Genomic DNA, 15503 nt, shown 5'->3' with positions numbered 1-15503 from the left:
GTTTAAAAGCCAGTGGGCCATATGCTATCTTTTCAAAATATACACAATTATCATTAAAAGGTGGAAACTGGAGATTCTTCCTGAAAGATTTTCTGCTCTGATCAGCTGATGCTTACAATGTTCATGACGATTCAATACTTAAGTTCTCACCTTGCAAATCAGCATTATATGATTTCTTATGGGATCATTGCAAATTATCTACCAAGAACAGAAGACTGATCTTCAAATCAATCAGCTCTGAAGAAGTTCCAGAGGGTTTTTTTGATACTTGCTGTCTTCATTAAGGATACCCTTTCTTATATTCTGGAATATTTTTTTTCTGTTAATTTTCAAATTACAAACCTCATCTAGTACTACCTGCCTAATTTCAATAAGATTTATCTAAAGCAGCTTGAAACAAACCAATAAAATCAGCTATCAAAATTTTATACTGGTTAATTATAAAGTAAAAAAAATTTCTAATTTATTTAAGAAACTAGCAAATAGCCCAGCTGTAACAAAGGATTTTGGAAGTTGATAAGGCCTAGAAATATGAGGATTCCTTAAACAATGGATTCCTACTAAACTCTCAGAAACCTGCAGCAGTTGCTGCAAAGGCACAAAATATTACTAATACACAGGAAAGGTCAGAAGGTTGGAGGACAGCAAGACTCCAGATCAAAACAAGGCTGCACTGGTGCAGTCATCTTTCCAATTGTCCATAAACTCCACCAGCTCTCTTTGATAAAATATGAACATGATGCTCATAGTTCACTATTCTTCACATCTTCAGGTCAGGGTCCTCCAAATGAAATGGTTCAGTGTTTTGTGGGGACCCCCAGTACAAGGTGAGGTGTGGCCTCACAGCACCTCGGGAAAGGGAGGGAGGAACCACTGTGGCACTACAACTGCATCTCATTGTACAACATCCCACACATCACTTAGTTCTAATGTTCAGAGATCAGAATGTTTCATATCTGACAGGGTAACCAGTATGCTCCACCTCAAATGCATCACACTGTTTTAGTAACCAGTCCTGAAGTATAAGCTGCCCATTCCATTTCATCAACTGATGAGATATGAATAACGTGTTAAAAATACTCTTAAATATTTTATTCTCCAAATCATTAAGGAAGGTGTGATTGAAGAACAACATAACTGTAGTGCTGTAAAATTCGCAGTACACACGGGTGAACTGGTAATAAATTAAAACCAAAACTAAATGAATTCAAGATGACTCAGCTTCAGAGATCCTTTTATTACATAATAATCTCAGCTGGAAAATCAGGGGGAAAAAAAAAAAAAGTTGTGTTCACTAAAATGAAAGGTTTAAAAAAAAAAACTCACCCAAACCAAAGAACCACACACAAACAAACAAAAAAAACCCCACTTGCAAACCCAAACCAGAAAAAACCACACACAAAAAACCCCCTGAACCTCAAACTCTACACAAAAGGACACCCTCCACCAAGATTCCAGAACCAGATGATAGATAAGAACAACAAAAAAATTTCATATTTTATTTTTATTAGGTGGGGATATGAAGCAAAATCCCATTCAAGTTTTTTTGTATACTGGAATTGGCAACACTGCAATTTACTTGGAAACAAAGCTCAGTCTGACAACACCAGGCAAAGGGGAAGAGCAGAGCTCAGTGTGAGGGTTTGAGTCAATTTTCCTGAAAGAAAACAATTTAAAATCTGCACGTAACAGAAGTGTCCCACTGAATTTGTACCATAGAACCAAATGTTCTCAAATTATTAAAAATATTTTGGCCAAGGTTAAGGACAGGGAGGTGCTGATGTTTCTACAGTCTTGTGTTCGACCTTGTCAACAGCTACAGCAAAGTCATCCAAAATCCACTGAATTCCAGAAAAGCCTGACCTATCTACTGCATTGAAAAATCACCCCATGGAAAAAGCACAGGATACAAAGACAGGCATTTGTATCTTTTCTTTTACAAACATTTCAACAAAATATGAAAAAGACACTCCATCAAACAAAAAAATCGAAACCACAAACCCAAACAAAACAAATCAACATGGTATTTTTACTAAAGATCATGCTTTTTGTCAAATAATAAAGGTGATTTGCATCACTGATCATAGCTTTATCATTTTACAAACAAGGAACAATTTCTACAAATTCTATAGACACACAACCGTATGTAGTGTTGTAAATGGAACAAGCACTATTCTTTCTTCTTTAGTTTCAATAGTGTGAATGCAGAAAGTACTACCATAGCTTTCTTCCACTAAGCAGGAAGTATTAACAAAATACTGATTGTTTAGTGCATTTCTTTCAGGGAATACCAGCAATTCAATCTTAGATGTAAAGATGTTATCTGGCTTGGTAAAAAAATAGTAAATGAAAATTGAATACATCCTTGGGGATTCAACAGACAAACCAGCAGAATTTTCCTTCCATCAGGGTGGAATAACTCTTTTCAAAACATTTCTTTAGTTTTAAGGTGGCAGATTTAAAAATTGAAAGCTACTGTTTTATACTCAGAAGTCCACTTTGGTTGAATCAGAAACTAATAATAATGAATCAAGATATGCAAGGTAAAACTAAAAATTTCAGGCATTTTATATACAGAAGAAACTCATAAGGCAAAAAACCCTGCTGTTCAAGTAAAAATCTCACACACACACACACACACACACACACTCTAATCCATTATAAAGAGTCACTGTTTGGTTTTACTAAAAGAAATCCAAAACTGCTTAAGATTACAGCAAATAAACAAAAACCAGTGTTGTCCCACCTTCTTTTTTATAATTCTGTCCTTGGTCCATTGTTTAGATTTAAGTCCAGTCTTTTTTGGTAGCCAAGATTTCCCTTTTGATGCTTTTACAATATTCTGAAGAACCATCCTTAAAATATTCTTCATGTGGACAGTTGTAAATAGCAGTGAATATAAAAACGTTGTGTAAAGCTAAAACCTAATAACAGTGCAACAACTACAGTGAAAAACTACTTAAATGGAGTATTTTTGGTCCACTGGCACATGAATTCAGGCAGTAATGACGAGCAGTGATAAGATGTTCTAAAGAAACAAGACAGGCCACAGTTGTGACAGGAACAAGATAGGCTAGATCAAGTTTCACCTAATTAGGCAAGGTTGCAGTACAGGAGTTCTGCTATCCTCTCCTTGTGCAATAGTAGTCTTTGTTGCTATTATAATAATGACAAGCAGTAAGTATTTATCTTAAATAAATTCACATGTAAGTCTCTGACTGACTCAAAAAGACACTGAAGTGATTTTCCTGTTGAAGGGGCAATGACAGGACCAGAAGTCCTAAGAGCAAAGGATCCTAACAATTGTCAAAAGACATTTCCATGACAAAATTTTTTTCATTTAAGAAAATTTAAGTGGAACAACCAGCTAAAAAGCACCACCACCATATATTTATACCTAGAAATTCTGTAGTTCAGGCACTACTCCGTTCTTGTCAAAGTCTGTCTTCTTGTTTAACATAATTCAAGGGAATATAAACTGTAAACTATGTTTCTGACTGTCTCATCATGTCAAGGGACAGCAAATGTTTATCATCTTTCCTGTCAGCACTACACAGGACTCGGGTGTGGGGAACAGGCAGTGCCACAGCACCAACAGGGCATTTAGCCTTTACTCTACAACTGCAGGAGCAAAGCATAATTCTGCAGCCTGATCCATTCCCTTCCCAGAGCAAAAGGGAGAGAGGAGGGTAAGGGTAAAAACAAAACAAAAAAAAACCCAAACGAACTGATCCACACTATGAAATATCAGCAGAATCAGACAACTCACCTCTCTCAGAGCTATGAGCCACATTTTGTGTAGCACATTGCGCATTAACAGCAAGAACGGAAAAGTATGGAGCTCTCAACTTTGCCTGTGAGCCACAGCATTTTTACTTTACCCTTCCCTACCAGCAGCAGCAGAGCAGACAAAGCTAACGAGATACTTTATGTGCTTTGACATTCAGAATCAGAACTGTCCCTCCATAACACATTGTGTCACTAACAAAAACATTCTGATCCCATGCAGTATTCTTCCTTCCTGCACAGCAAACATGTACCATGTTGAGAGATTTATTGAGAATATCATTGGTAGAATAGTGTCAGATGTTTAAAATACTGCAACTTTAAAAAAATTAACCTGTTAGCACTAAGAACATTTTAAAGAAATGAGAAACTCAAGGTTATTTCTTAAAAGGGAAGGGTTGTTTTGCTTTAGGAAGGATGGAAAAAATCTAATCTGGTTGTTCTCCAAAACCAGATTGTATCTTGATCTGCCAGAAAAACAAACTATCACATGAATAAATATTTGAGAGGAAAAGCTGGGCCTGTTTTAACACACACTGTGCCACTTTCAACCACAGCTATGGTCTGAATTCCTCTAAACTGTCCCCCAAAATTAAAAGCCTTCCTTAGGAAGGCAAGGCCGACATGCACGCCAGCAGTATATGGGAGGATCAAACACTAAAGCCTGTCCTATCTATTGGATAACTGGGTTCTTTCAAAAGAAGAATAGGAACTAAAATAAACATGTGTCACTGAATTTCCCTTTCATCCTGTCATTCCCTCCTGAAATAATTGAAAACATCTGTGTGTAATTTGTTAAATCAGATAAATAATAAAACCAATACAAACACAGAGTAGCCCCTTATGTTCTATGAAAGAATCATCTCCACACTGAGTACCTGATCCACTGCAGGCATTTGGCTGCTTTAGAACTGTTACTGTCAGATAGGTAAATACAAATCTAGGCTATACGTAGAGAGATAATACCAGTCTCTCTGGTTGCTTAATGTATCAGCCTCAAAATCCTAAATTAAAGAAAGAAGGGGATTTTTCTCACTAAAATGTCAGGAAGTTTTGAATGTTCTAAATGAAGGAGGTAAGATACATGCACTATTTCACTGACATAAGCTGTTTTCCTACATTAAATGCAAAAAAAAAAAAATCCCAACAATCTTGCTCTGTATGACAAGGCTCATATGTAGCAAATCTATACACCTGCAGACTATGTAAATCACTCAGCAGGAAAGTAATTGCAGCCTGTGATCCCACTAAAGTACTTCAATATTAATACACTCATGATCTCTGAAAACTACATGGAATGATGTAGGAAAAAAGAATATAAAGGAAAATTCAAAAGTCTAATTCTCTAAAATGTATACAACTTTGCATCAAATGCCTATACAAAATGGAAAACTACTGAATATAATAAAGCTAGAGATCAAAACTAGTAGGTGTGAGCAGCTAAGAACACTTAGAGAAGTAATGAACAAGAAAAAAAGCAAGAGTTCAGAAGGAATGTAACACCATACTGCATGCAGAGTAGCAATAACTTCAAATTAATTGTTTGCTTATTTGTTTTAATAACTTTTGTGTCACTTTGCCACCCTATTTTACTCTTTCACTATTGTCACTTCTCTGCTCTTGCTATATAAGCCATATTATAAATGCTGAATGTGCAAATGTACAATTTATTTAAACATGCTTAACTACAAATATGCATGATTGCACAGAGGCTCTCTAAGCTAAGCTTCTCCATATTTGTGGAAAATGAATCTAAACAGACACCTTAATATTATGACCAGATGAAAATTAACTTCTTATAACTTGCATCCAAGACTTTTAAAAATGTAAACACCTTGGAGTTTTTTGTATGTATTGTCTTTCTGTTTCTACAGTAGGATCAAGCAAAAATCCATGCATCATACTGGGAAAACAAACATAAAAACAAAACCCTATCAACAATAACAACAAAATCAATATTTTCACAGATCATTATAAATTAATAACACTTAATGAGACAGGTACCTTACATATCCCTTCCACTTCAGTACACTGACAAGCAAGATTTATGCATTTTTAAGCCTACTGCATGAGGTAAAAACATGATGTTCCATTACACTAACAACTGTACATGCAATAACCTACACAGAAAATGAGTTTTGGGGTTTTTCCTTTTTCCCATATGAGGCTGGAATGAATGGAAGGGATTTTACAGTCTGCTCTCCCAATGATGTTAGAAACACAGTGGCACCCCAAAGCCCACGGGAAACCAGACTGTTTTCATGTAGATTTGTATGGTTTTATATATCAGTATCTGTAGTCATAATGGAATAAACATTCTTATTTTTGCTTTCTTTCACATATTTGAACACATCTCGTCTCACAAGAAAAGTGCACTACTTAACAAGAAGAATCACTGAAAGACTTTGGTCCCCATTCAGGTGTGGTGGGGGAGGAAGACAAATTCAGACACATCAGAACACTCACCCCTGAGCACTGGAATAAAAGAGGCTGTTGAAACCTCAGTGCTTGAAAAATTTCTAAATCATTAGAGAGATAATAAGAAAAAGCTGACCAAAAGCTTTTTCCTGCTCAGAAAAGATAAGGGCAACTACATGCACGCTCTAGATCAAGCTTCCTTGTAATTTTGTGTCAAAGCTTCTCAGTTCTTCAGAACTGAGCAGTATTTGGTAATTTCAGATGGCTGGGGGAAGGGAGCAGCAGCAAATGGGGGTAATCCAGTAACGCCTTGAAGACTCAAATCACAAAGATTTTTCTGGTTGAATGTTACAAAACATCTAGAAACACAAAAATACCATATTAGAAACACTGTACAGTAAATCCTCTGATGTCGTGTGTCCTTTATGTCCCTTAAAGTGCTTTTTCAGTTTATAATTTTGAGCCATAAACACAAAAATTCCTCTATCAAAATATCCTAGAGGTTGGTACTCAGAAAAGTGGATCCAATTCAAAAGTATTTTATGTTTAGCTAAAAATAAGCAAAACTAAAATACCTGATATATAAATAAAATTATTCCAATGTAAGTATTGAACTGGATTTCAAAATCACACTGAAGTAAACAGAACAGTTTATCAGAATTTAAACGGATTTAACCTCCTTCACAACTTTACCTGCTATCACTTTGACAAAAACAAATACTATTGCTCTCCACCATCTAGGGGTGAGGGGAAAAGGTAAAAATAAAGTACTGCAGCCAGGAGTTTGGCAGGAAGAGAGCACTGCAAACAAGACTTGAAATTTATTTGTTTGAGTGTAAAGCCTGGCTATGTATAGCACCTTCCCATATCTAACAAGCCCTTGCTGAAGTGTTAATAAATAACAATAAAATGACAGCTACACTGTACTATTAGTAGACCAAAAAAACTATTCAGAAGAAGCACTGAAAAGATTTCCAAGTGGCATGGGCTAGAATAGACTCAAATCCATGTGATACAGTTTTAAAATGATTGCATTGAACCTGACAAGATTTAGAAGTGTAAAGGAGGTCAACCATTACAGATCTTTTTTCCACAATCAGAAGTATGTGATTCAGACTTGCAGCTAAAATGGACTGAAACTTAGATGACTTGGGACAATAAAACAGTACATTAGGAAATTAAGCATCAGGCATGCTGAGACATTCAGGGCTGCATGCAGAGATGAGGCTGCACACAGAGAACAGTTTCATAGTTTATTTTTACAAGACACTGTTTCAAGAACTCAGCCATCTCCCAAAACATACCTACAGTCCAACTGTTTGGTTCCTGAATAGTAATTAACCCGTTCACTAGCCTGAAAAATCATTCAAAATTTCAATTCCAAGAACTTGCATTTTAAATACACAGCAGTAAAATCTAACCACTCCTCTGTGGACAGATCTGAATAGCAACTTTAACACTAAGAACTAGGTTTGACTACTTTGACAATATATATTTGAGTAAATTAGGTATCTAACATACCCATGTAGTATAAAAATTATCTTGTAGGATTTGTAAGCAATGGCTTCACAGATGCTTTCTCAGATGCCCAAACAAGTTAGTTAAGCTGTCAGCGTGTTACAGTTTCTGTCAAATAACCACTGGTTGAACTGTTTAAACTTGTTAGGGATACTAGTTTCCTATGCTGTCCACACCATGACATGGTTTATGCTCTGGCTATCACATTGTTCTCTCTATGAAACACTAACAGCCTACCAACCATTTTACAGATATCCATTATACCACAACAATGTGAAAATATCCTCTCCTTACATTTATCTTTCCAAAGGAAGTGACTGAGATATCAGTAACATTTATTAAAGACATATTATGACAATGTTTGGGATTTAAGTCATTTGAAAAACCCTCTGCCTAGATAGAATAAATTCAGGATAGATTTTGACCACCACCTTGGTTAAGATTTCAGAAAATAGTCAGATATGCTTTCTAAAGTGTGTTTATTTATGAAGTAGTAAGCATGGGGGAAGGAGGAGGAGGTAAGAAAATAAAAAGTTGAATTATGTTGAAAGTACCATTAGTATGTTGAAAGTATCATCTGCAGAGCAGCAGTAAGAATACCAACAGGTGCAGCACTGTCTTGAAATATAAATTAGACAAATTGCATTAGGAAACAGGATTAGAAAAGGATTTTCTCATGCAAAAATGCATTCAAAATATGTCTTCTCAACTTAAACTGTACCTGTTACTATAAACTAAGACTTTGTCCAGCTTCTTAGAGAAACTCAAAAAAAAAAATCAAGCAGGTAAGCCTGTACTTAACGGCTGTGGTAAACTTTGCCAGTCTCAAACCATTCTGTTTCCTTTCCTTTAAACACCAGAGAGCAACGCAGGCAAGACTTTTGTCCACATATTAATGTAGCTCTGTCTACTTTTTCATCTAATACAGGAACTCTGAATAATTCTTAGCTATTCACCTTAGTGGGTCTGGACTAACACATTGTGGATTTAAGGACAACAAGGCTTACTGGTCTCCCAGTGTCCAACTGGCTCCCATGAGATTAGAACACAGAATTAATTCAGATGCTAGTCAATGCACTGTGCTTATGAGCATGGGATTTGGGACTGGAGAGACTCTAGATTAGCCTGGCAGAGACCTTAGAAACTCATTGTTTACTTGTTCTGACTTCAGAGAGCAGGGAAGTTAGGTTCTTTGCCATTTTGGACATAGATCTAGATGCTTTTGGTATGAATCCATCTCCCCATCCATATTCATTCACCACCATGGAATCGTTTCAGGCTACAAGATCCAAACTTAAACTGATAAAACTGATTACATCCTTCCTGCAATCTACACACTTCTGCCCTTTCTTGGGCTGGTTCCAGTGCTTATCTGACCCTGCACTGAGTCATTTTCAGTGTGCTCAGATGGCAGAGAAGTATCCTGGCAGGGAAAAAAAAAAAACAACAAAAGGAACAAAGGAATAAAAAAAAGTAAAGGCAAACAACTTCCTGCTGAGTTTGCAAACAGCTCAGCACAGAACAGATAAATACCAGAGAGACCCAATACAAGAGAGGGGGCAGCAGGGATGCAGGACACCAGCCACCCCTGCAGTTACACCCATTTCATCTACGCAAAATTGAAGCCTCCATTTCTTCCCCCATTCTCAATTTATAAACAAAAGTTTAATCGTGCGAACACTGAAATCCTTTTGTCAAACAGACATAAGGACACATGGGTTAAATACAGTGTCTGCAACATATGCAAGTTTAGATGAAATTGCTTCCTGCTGGAGTTGAAATTCCTTAAATAAAGTATTTTATAGCTACACTCTTCACACATAAATAGAATTCTGCTGCTAAGCAAAGCAGTGAACTGGAAACTAAAAAATCTTAATTGTACTTCCACTAGCAAAGAACTAAGCTAGAATACACTATGAATCTAGAGAATAAGGAAATATTGGGCAGAAATCAGAAGGAATGCACTACTGCAAAGTGAGGGATGGGAAATGATGATAGACTAGCAAATGCCAGTTAAATTTTATTGGTTTATCCATTTTTTTTGTGTCCCAATTTTATATTTGTTTCTCAAGATTTCCTCAAAGACCACATATTTTACCAAAAAACCAATATCCCTTACTTTTTCCCATTTCAGAGAAAATGTGCAGTGTTACTGGGGACGCGATAAAGATGTGGAAACTGGAGAAGCCATAACTTATCTCTGAAGTAACAACGTTACCGCACTGCAGAGACTTTAGTTTCACCTCACTGCTCCACTCACCTGTCCAAAATACATTGCCTGGGGCAGAGCTCCACAATAACCTAAACTGAATAAACAAAAATACTTGAAGAAAGAGATTCCACTTGCCCATCCCTTCTCTGTTATCAATCTTAGCCAAGCAGTCTGCTCCCTCCTGTACCAACATGGACAAGACAACAGTCCATGCAATACACACACACGTACATGTATACACACACATAGACACACGTGTACATCAAACTCTGCAAATCTCTTTGCATACAGCTACTGTTACATGTTTAGTGAGCTGGATGGGTTTGCTGAGACAAGCAGTGCAGTCCATTCACAGCCAGTGGTGGGAGTGGGCAGCAAGGAAGAGGAAGCAGCCCTCTTGCAGAGCTGCAGGAAATGGTTAACCCAGCTCATCCCTATTGTGAAACCTCAGCCCAGAAAGGAATTCAGCCGCTCCAACATCCTACTGCACCACAGTGATAAACCTGCTCTCCAGTACAGCACATGTACTTGTTCCAAGCATGATCTAAGAAAAATAACAGGGTGACCTAAAATCCAAGTAAAGTGACTGAAATTTGAAGTTCAAAACATTTTTTGTTCCTCCACTAGGCAGTTCATATTCTTGCTGGTCCTTTGAGTTATTACAGAATTTATGCTTTGTCCTCCAGGTCCCATTGTTGCTTTTGACACACAAATCTGCTTCTGAAGGATGGTGTCTATTATTGCACAATATAATTCTATTATTGTCTGTCATAAAAAAATTGCTTCCAGAACCTCAAAACATTGAGCACACTCCACTGATAAATTGCCTCACACAGTCAAGATTATTACATGCTTTCAAGTTTAATAGATGATAATGGCAGATTTCCCAACTCCCAGAAAAATGTACCAGCCTGAAGTGTTAAAATTCCTATCTTAGAATATTTGTTTACTTAAAAATCTTACCACAATTTAAGAACAAATGAGACACCACATTCAAGGCTGACAGAAAAACTGTTCATAAATGCAGAAAGATTTCAAAGATGTTTTGGATCATATAATGATATCATTTTTCAATTTAAGAAAAAAAAAATTAAAATCTCCTTTTGTTGGGGTCTTATACAAACCCAGAAATGAACCTCCTGTATCCCAGGCTGACATATTCATTTAAGAGGTTAAGTATTTTGAGCTATCTTGTACTAGTAATTAATGTATGGTAATACTAAGCTTTTAATTTAGACAAACACATAAGACTTGTAAATTCCAGCAGTGAGTCATGAGGGAAAGGGAGCAAGACGCCTTCCCCCACTCCTCGAATCAGGCAATAATTTATTTCCTTCTTCAAATTTCTATCCTCAGTAAAGATTTTTTTCTTTTTAAAGATGCCTATAGTTTACAAAGACAAAAAAAAAAATTGAACCCCCTGGACACTTAAAAAGATAATAAACATGAGCACTGATTTTAATACCAAGCATTAGACTTCAAATTCTTTACAAAAAAACACTGCCTTTTTTCTGTCCATGGGCAACTCTTGGCATTATGGGGGCTGCTCCACAGCTGTATGCATCTGAATATAAATATGTGAGTAAGCAAGGGTTTTTTAAAACAATGTATTTCATATGAAACTTGGCTTTGAAAAATCAGTCTGGTGGAATGGAATTTTGTTGTCAAACAAACAATTATTTTCTCTGAAATATGAGAGAGCATCCTTTCCCTCAACTTCTCATACATTTCACAGACCCACACATATCTAATAAATATATTCAAATATTCTATTATCAGACTAGCATGTGTATAGTACATTTGTTGACATGGTGAAGCTGATGAACTTATTTTTACCACAGAATAGGCCATATTCTGTCAACCTAAAAAAATAGTGACATGATCCAAAAAAACATGAAATGGCCTTTAAGCTTTGTTGCAATAAATAACTCCATTAATAATGGCTGATAAACATGCAAATTATTCTCTGCAGTCAGTTCAGATTTATTCAGCAAACAAGGATATCAGTATTGCTGAGAACTATACAGTTCTGAATTAATCACAATATATTTTATCTCCTTATCACTGAAAATTGCTCATATTAATATAATGAAAATTCATAATATTAAGTGTATTAAAGCGACACATCTTCCTTTACAATGTTTAATTATATCAGTAGCAACCCTCTTATAGAAAGAGAACAGGGAACACTGATTTAAGAATATTTTGGTTTTAAATTATAAGCAATATAATAAACAATGCCCACTTTGGACTTTTTGGGAAATGTTTTAGACCGAACACAGGACAAATGTATACTCATTTTAAAACAAACCAAAAACCCAACCAAACAACAAAAAGTTCAGCAAACCCCCCACTTTTTCTTAATTCACCAGCTTAATTGAAAAATAACTCCTGCAGATATTCATCTTTGCTTTGTATTTTATCAGTCACATTATTCATCTTCATAGGTCGGGAGCTTCTGTATAAATTCTCTAGTCTAACATAAAATATATTTTAGTCATGGACATCTTCAGAGAAGACTTACAGTGTCCCACAAAATTAATTAGGAAAAAAACCCCACCAAACACTCCAAACTTTTCACTCTCCCTTCTGTGAAAACAACCATCACAGCTACCTGGTCCTACACACAGACGTGTCCAGCACCTCTCACCTCACACAAAGATCATAAGGTTCCTCAGATGCTGTCAGAAATGTGAATGATGGCTGCAACCTCACTGATATTCACATGTAAAAGGTAAAACCAGAAAAGCTTTGCTAGGAGAACATGAAATACCAACTTTTCCTCCTAAAAGATTCAATGCATCACAATTTCTTACACAGTACCCACCCATCACCTCTGTTACCACGTTATTGATATTACACAAACTACACACAGGTCTTTAGTGTGGTGTTACCTCACATACTGGGAAAGAATTAGATCCAAAATTAAGGCAAAAAAAAGGAAAGTGTTACACGCTTTTCCAACATATCAGTTCCTTATTGCATTGTATTTCTTTATAAGTGGGAAAACTGTGCTCCTCATAAGTGAGTTTTTTCTTGTGCGCAAGTATGATAATACTTGACAAAAGAGGTAATTCTGAAACTACCATCCAAGAAAAAAAGCATTATTTGCATTATTTAAGGAGAATTTTCCAATACTCTTTCAAACACAAACTCTACAGTACCACAAAAAAAGTCTCTCTACTGGGGCAAATAGACAAAAATATACACAACTAGGTTCCTCCAATCATGCTCTAGATTTTGTGGCTGAAAAAGGAACTTTATCCACAATAATGTTGCAAACAAATATAACTCTGGTTGTTTTAACCCAAAAGATTTCCTCTTTGAAGGAATACCACATAGATATTTGCACACTTTATTCCAAGAATGCAAGAAAGACTAACCTTTACTTTTCAGTGAAAAAAAAGAAATAAAAAAAAATCAAGGCATACTTATAGGAACAGTTAGCAGAGGTGATATTCAGTGTAGCATCATGAGCTCATCATACACACAGTCCTTATCTCTGTAGTCTAAATCATTAATTCTTCTTCAAGCCCAACTGCATTCAGGACCAAGAAGAGTTAGTTATTCTGTATTTTTTAGAACAAGAATATGCAATATGAAAAAAGATAATGAATAAAATCCTTCTAAGAAAAGGATGCTGAAGAACAGAGTGGGAAGTATCCCACTCACAAAAGAAACTGTAATTGATAAAAGCCTCTGAGAAGTAACACTGTTCCCCATGTGAGGGGAGGAAAAAGAAAATCACAACAAACACCAAAGGAAAAAAACAGGGACTTCAGATACCTCTTCACTCTTAAAAATGTTTGTACAAATGCCAAAAAAAAACTACCAATGCAAAAGTGGCCCCAATCAATTACTACAAGTCTAATAAATGTGAATCTTAAGAAACTACAAAAGTTTAACACTTAGTTTTAACTATGGTGATGAACTGTTGTAACAAGTAGGTAAGTCTAGCAGGTATTAAAATCTCTCCTCTTGCTAGTTTATGCTTTTGCTAATTACACAAAAAACACCCAAAGCCCAAAATACCCACAAACAAAAATCCAACAAGTTTAGGGGGGAAAAAAAAGCTTCCATGAATATAAAGTCAAGGAATTCTCTAAGGTAAAAAGTTAGATCACTAACTTTTCCATTCTCAAAATACAAAAAAATTAGTAAAAACCTAAAACACTTGGTCCAGTTCTACAGCCATATGTTCACATTATTTGGATATTATATATTGATGAGTCCAGTAAATGGAGTTCGGTTTTTTCACCCTTGTTGTCTAGCTGGGAAGAAAAGCTGGAAGACTGAAGGCACTGTCATGAGTCCATTTAAATATACATATTTATTTAAATATACATATTCCTGACTGATAGACGGTCCATAACAGCATCTAAAATGGCTTTAGAAAAATGAAATATTTATTATTTTAGGACTTGGACTCAGTAAGCTCTAATCTGCAACACTACTACTCCTGTAGCAAGGTAATTTGTTTTTATTAAAATTCACCCGTCAGTTAAAAATGCTTTGAAGTGCATTTCAAAAACACAGCAAAAAGTCTGAATCTTCAACCACCTTCCAACAAATATAAACAACCACCACATTTGAACAAGCAAGAAGGTAACACAAGACACTGGCAGAAACACTCAAATAGGTAAAAAGAAACTTTCTAAGAAGTCAATCACTGTACTACCCAAGTTCTGACGTTAACCTGAAACCCACACAGGGGTTAGTAATGGGAAGCAAATACATTTGTCCTGACTTAGCATGTCATTGGCATGCTGGTTTTTCAAGAGGAATTTCATGAATGTAAAGCATAACCCAAGCTGAGATGGAAGATGAAGCTGTCACCTTGTTTTTGTTTCTACACGCTAACATCCATAAGGTCATGGCACAAGTCTAACTCCATGAACTTTGCTGCTGGTTTCTAACACGCCCAGTGCACTGCAATTCTCATCCGTATCAATAGAGTATTTTGGCACCCAGCAGCTGGAAGTTGAAGTGCACATGATGTTATACCTGGCTTTTAAACACTACCTGCACTCTTCAATCTGAAATTTTACACCCAGTTTGAGCTATTTATTTTCTCCTCTCAGTCATGAAACAAATTCAGAGCAATAAAATCTTGTAAAAGATGTCTTTAATGTTCTCACACAGAAACATTCTGCTGCAGTGCTTCAGCTGCAAACACTGCAGAGGAACTGTAAATAAAACGCTAATTTCTACTAGAATTAGAGAAAACATGGCAAATGGCCCCTTATATTGGAGTATCTCATAAAGGCACATTTGAGATCAAATAGAGTTTGAAAGAAATCAACAAAAGGAATGTGATTGTTTATTACTCCGTCCCAGAGGATCCTGTCATAAAACGAACAGTCATCAGGAACAACTCTCTTCTGACCACTGCATCAGCCCACAGCGGCAAGGGAGGGAAGCGGGGGGCAGGAAACGGACAGGGATTCTGCCACAGAAGACAATCAAGGTTGTTTGCAGGAAAATGAAAGGGTTTGTCTTCGATAAATAAGCGACGACTTCAAAAAAGCGGTGACAGGAACCGAGGAAGGAGCCAGGCTGACACGGTGCC

General features: G+C 36.3%; 1 protein-coding gene across 6 annotated transcripts in view; it reads right to left on the bottom strand.

Annotated features, from left to right (window-relative positions):
* Positions 1 to 15503, bottom strand: part of PPP1R13B (protein phosphatase 1 regulatory subunit 13B) — a 69502-nt gene that overhangs the window by 52635 nt on the left and 1364 nt on the right. The window contains exon 1 of one of the 6 annotated variants that reach the window (XM_064423200.1): positions 3770 to 3829. The exons of 4 other annotated variants lie outside the window; for them this stretch is intronic. In XM_064423200.1, coding sequence (XP_064279270.1) covers positions 3770 to 3814 — 45 coding nt within the window. In that variant the 5' untranslated portion in view covers positions 3815 to 3829. Of the gene's footprint in view, positions 1 to 2746; positions 2949 to 3769; positions 3830 to 15503 lie in introns of those variants that run through there. One more of the 6 variants, XM_064423199.1, reaches the window with a different exon arrangement.

The sequence above is a fragment of the Passer domesticus genome, chromosome 6 (genome assembly GCF_036417665.1).
Source record: "Passer domesticus isolate bPasDom1 chromosome 6, bPasDom1.hap1, whole genome shotgun sequence".
Taxonomy (NCBI): domain Eukaryota; kingdom Metazoa; phylum Chordata; class Aves; order Passeriformes; family Passeridae; genus Passer; species Passer domesticus.
The sequence above is the reverse complement of the archived record's forward strand: the minus strand, read 5'-3'. Positions and strand labels throughout refer to the sequence as shown.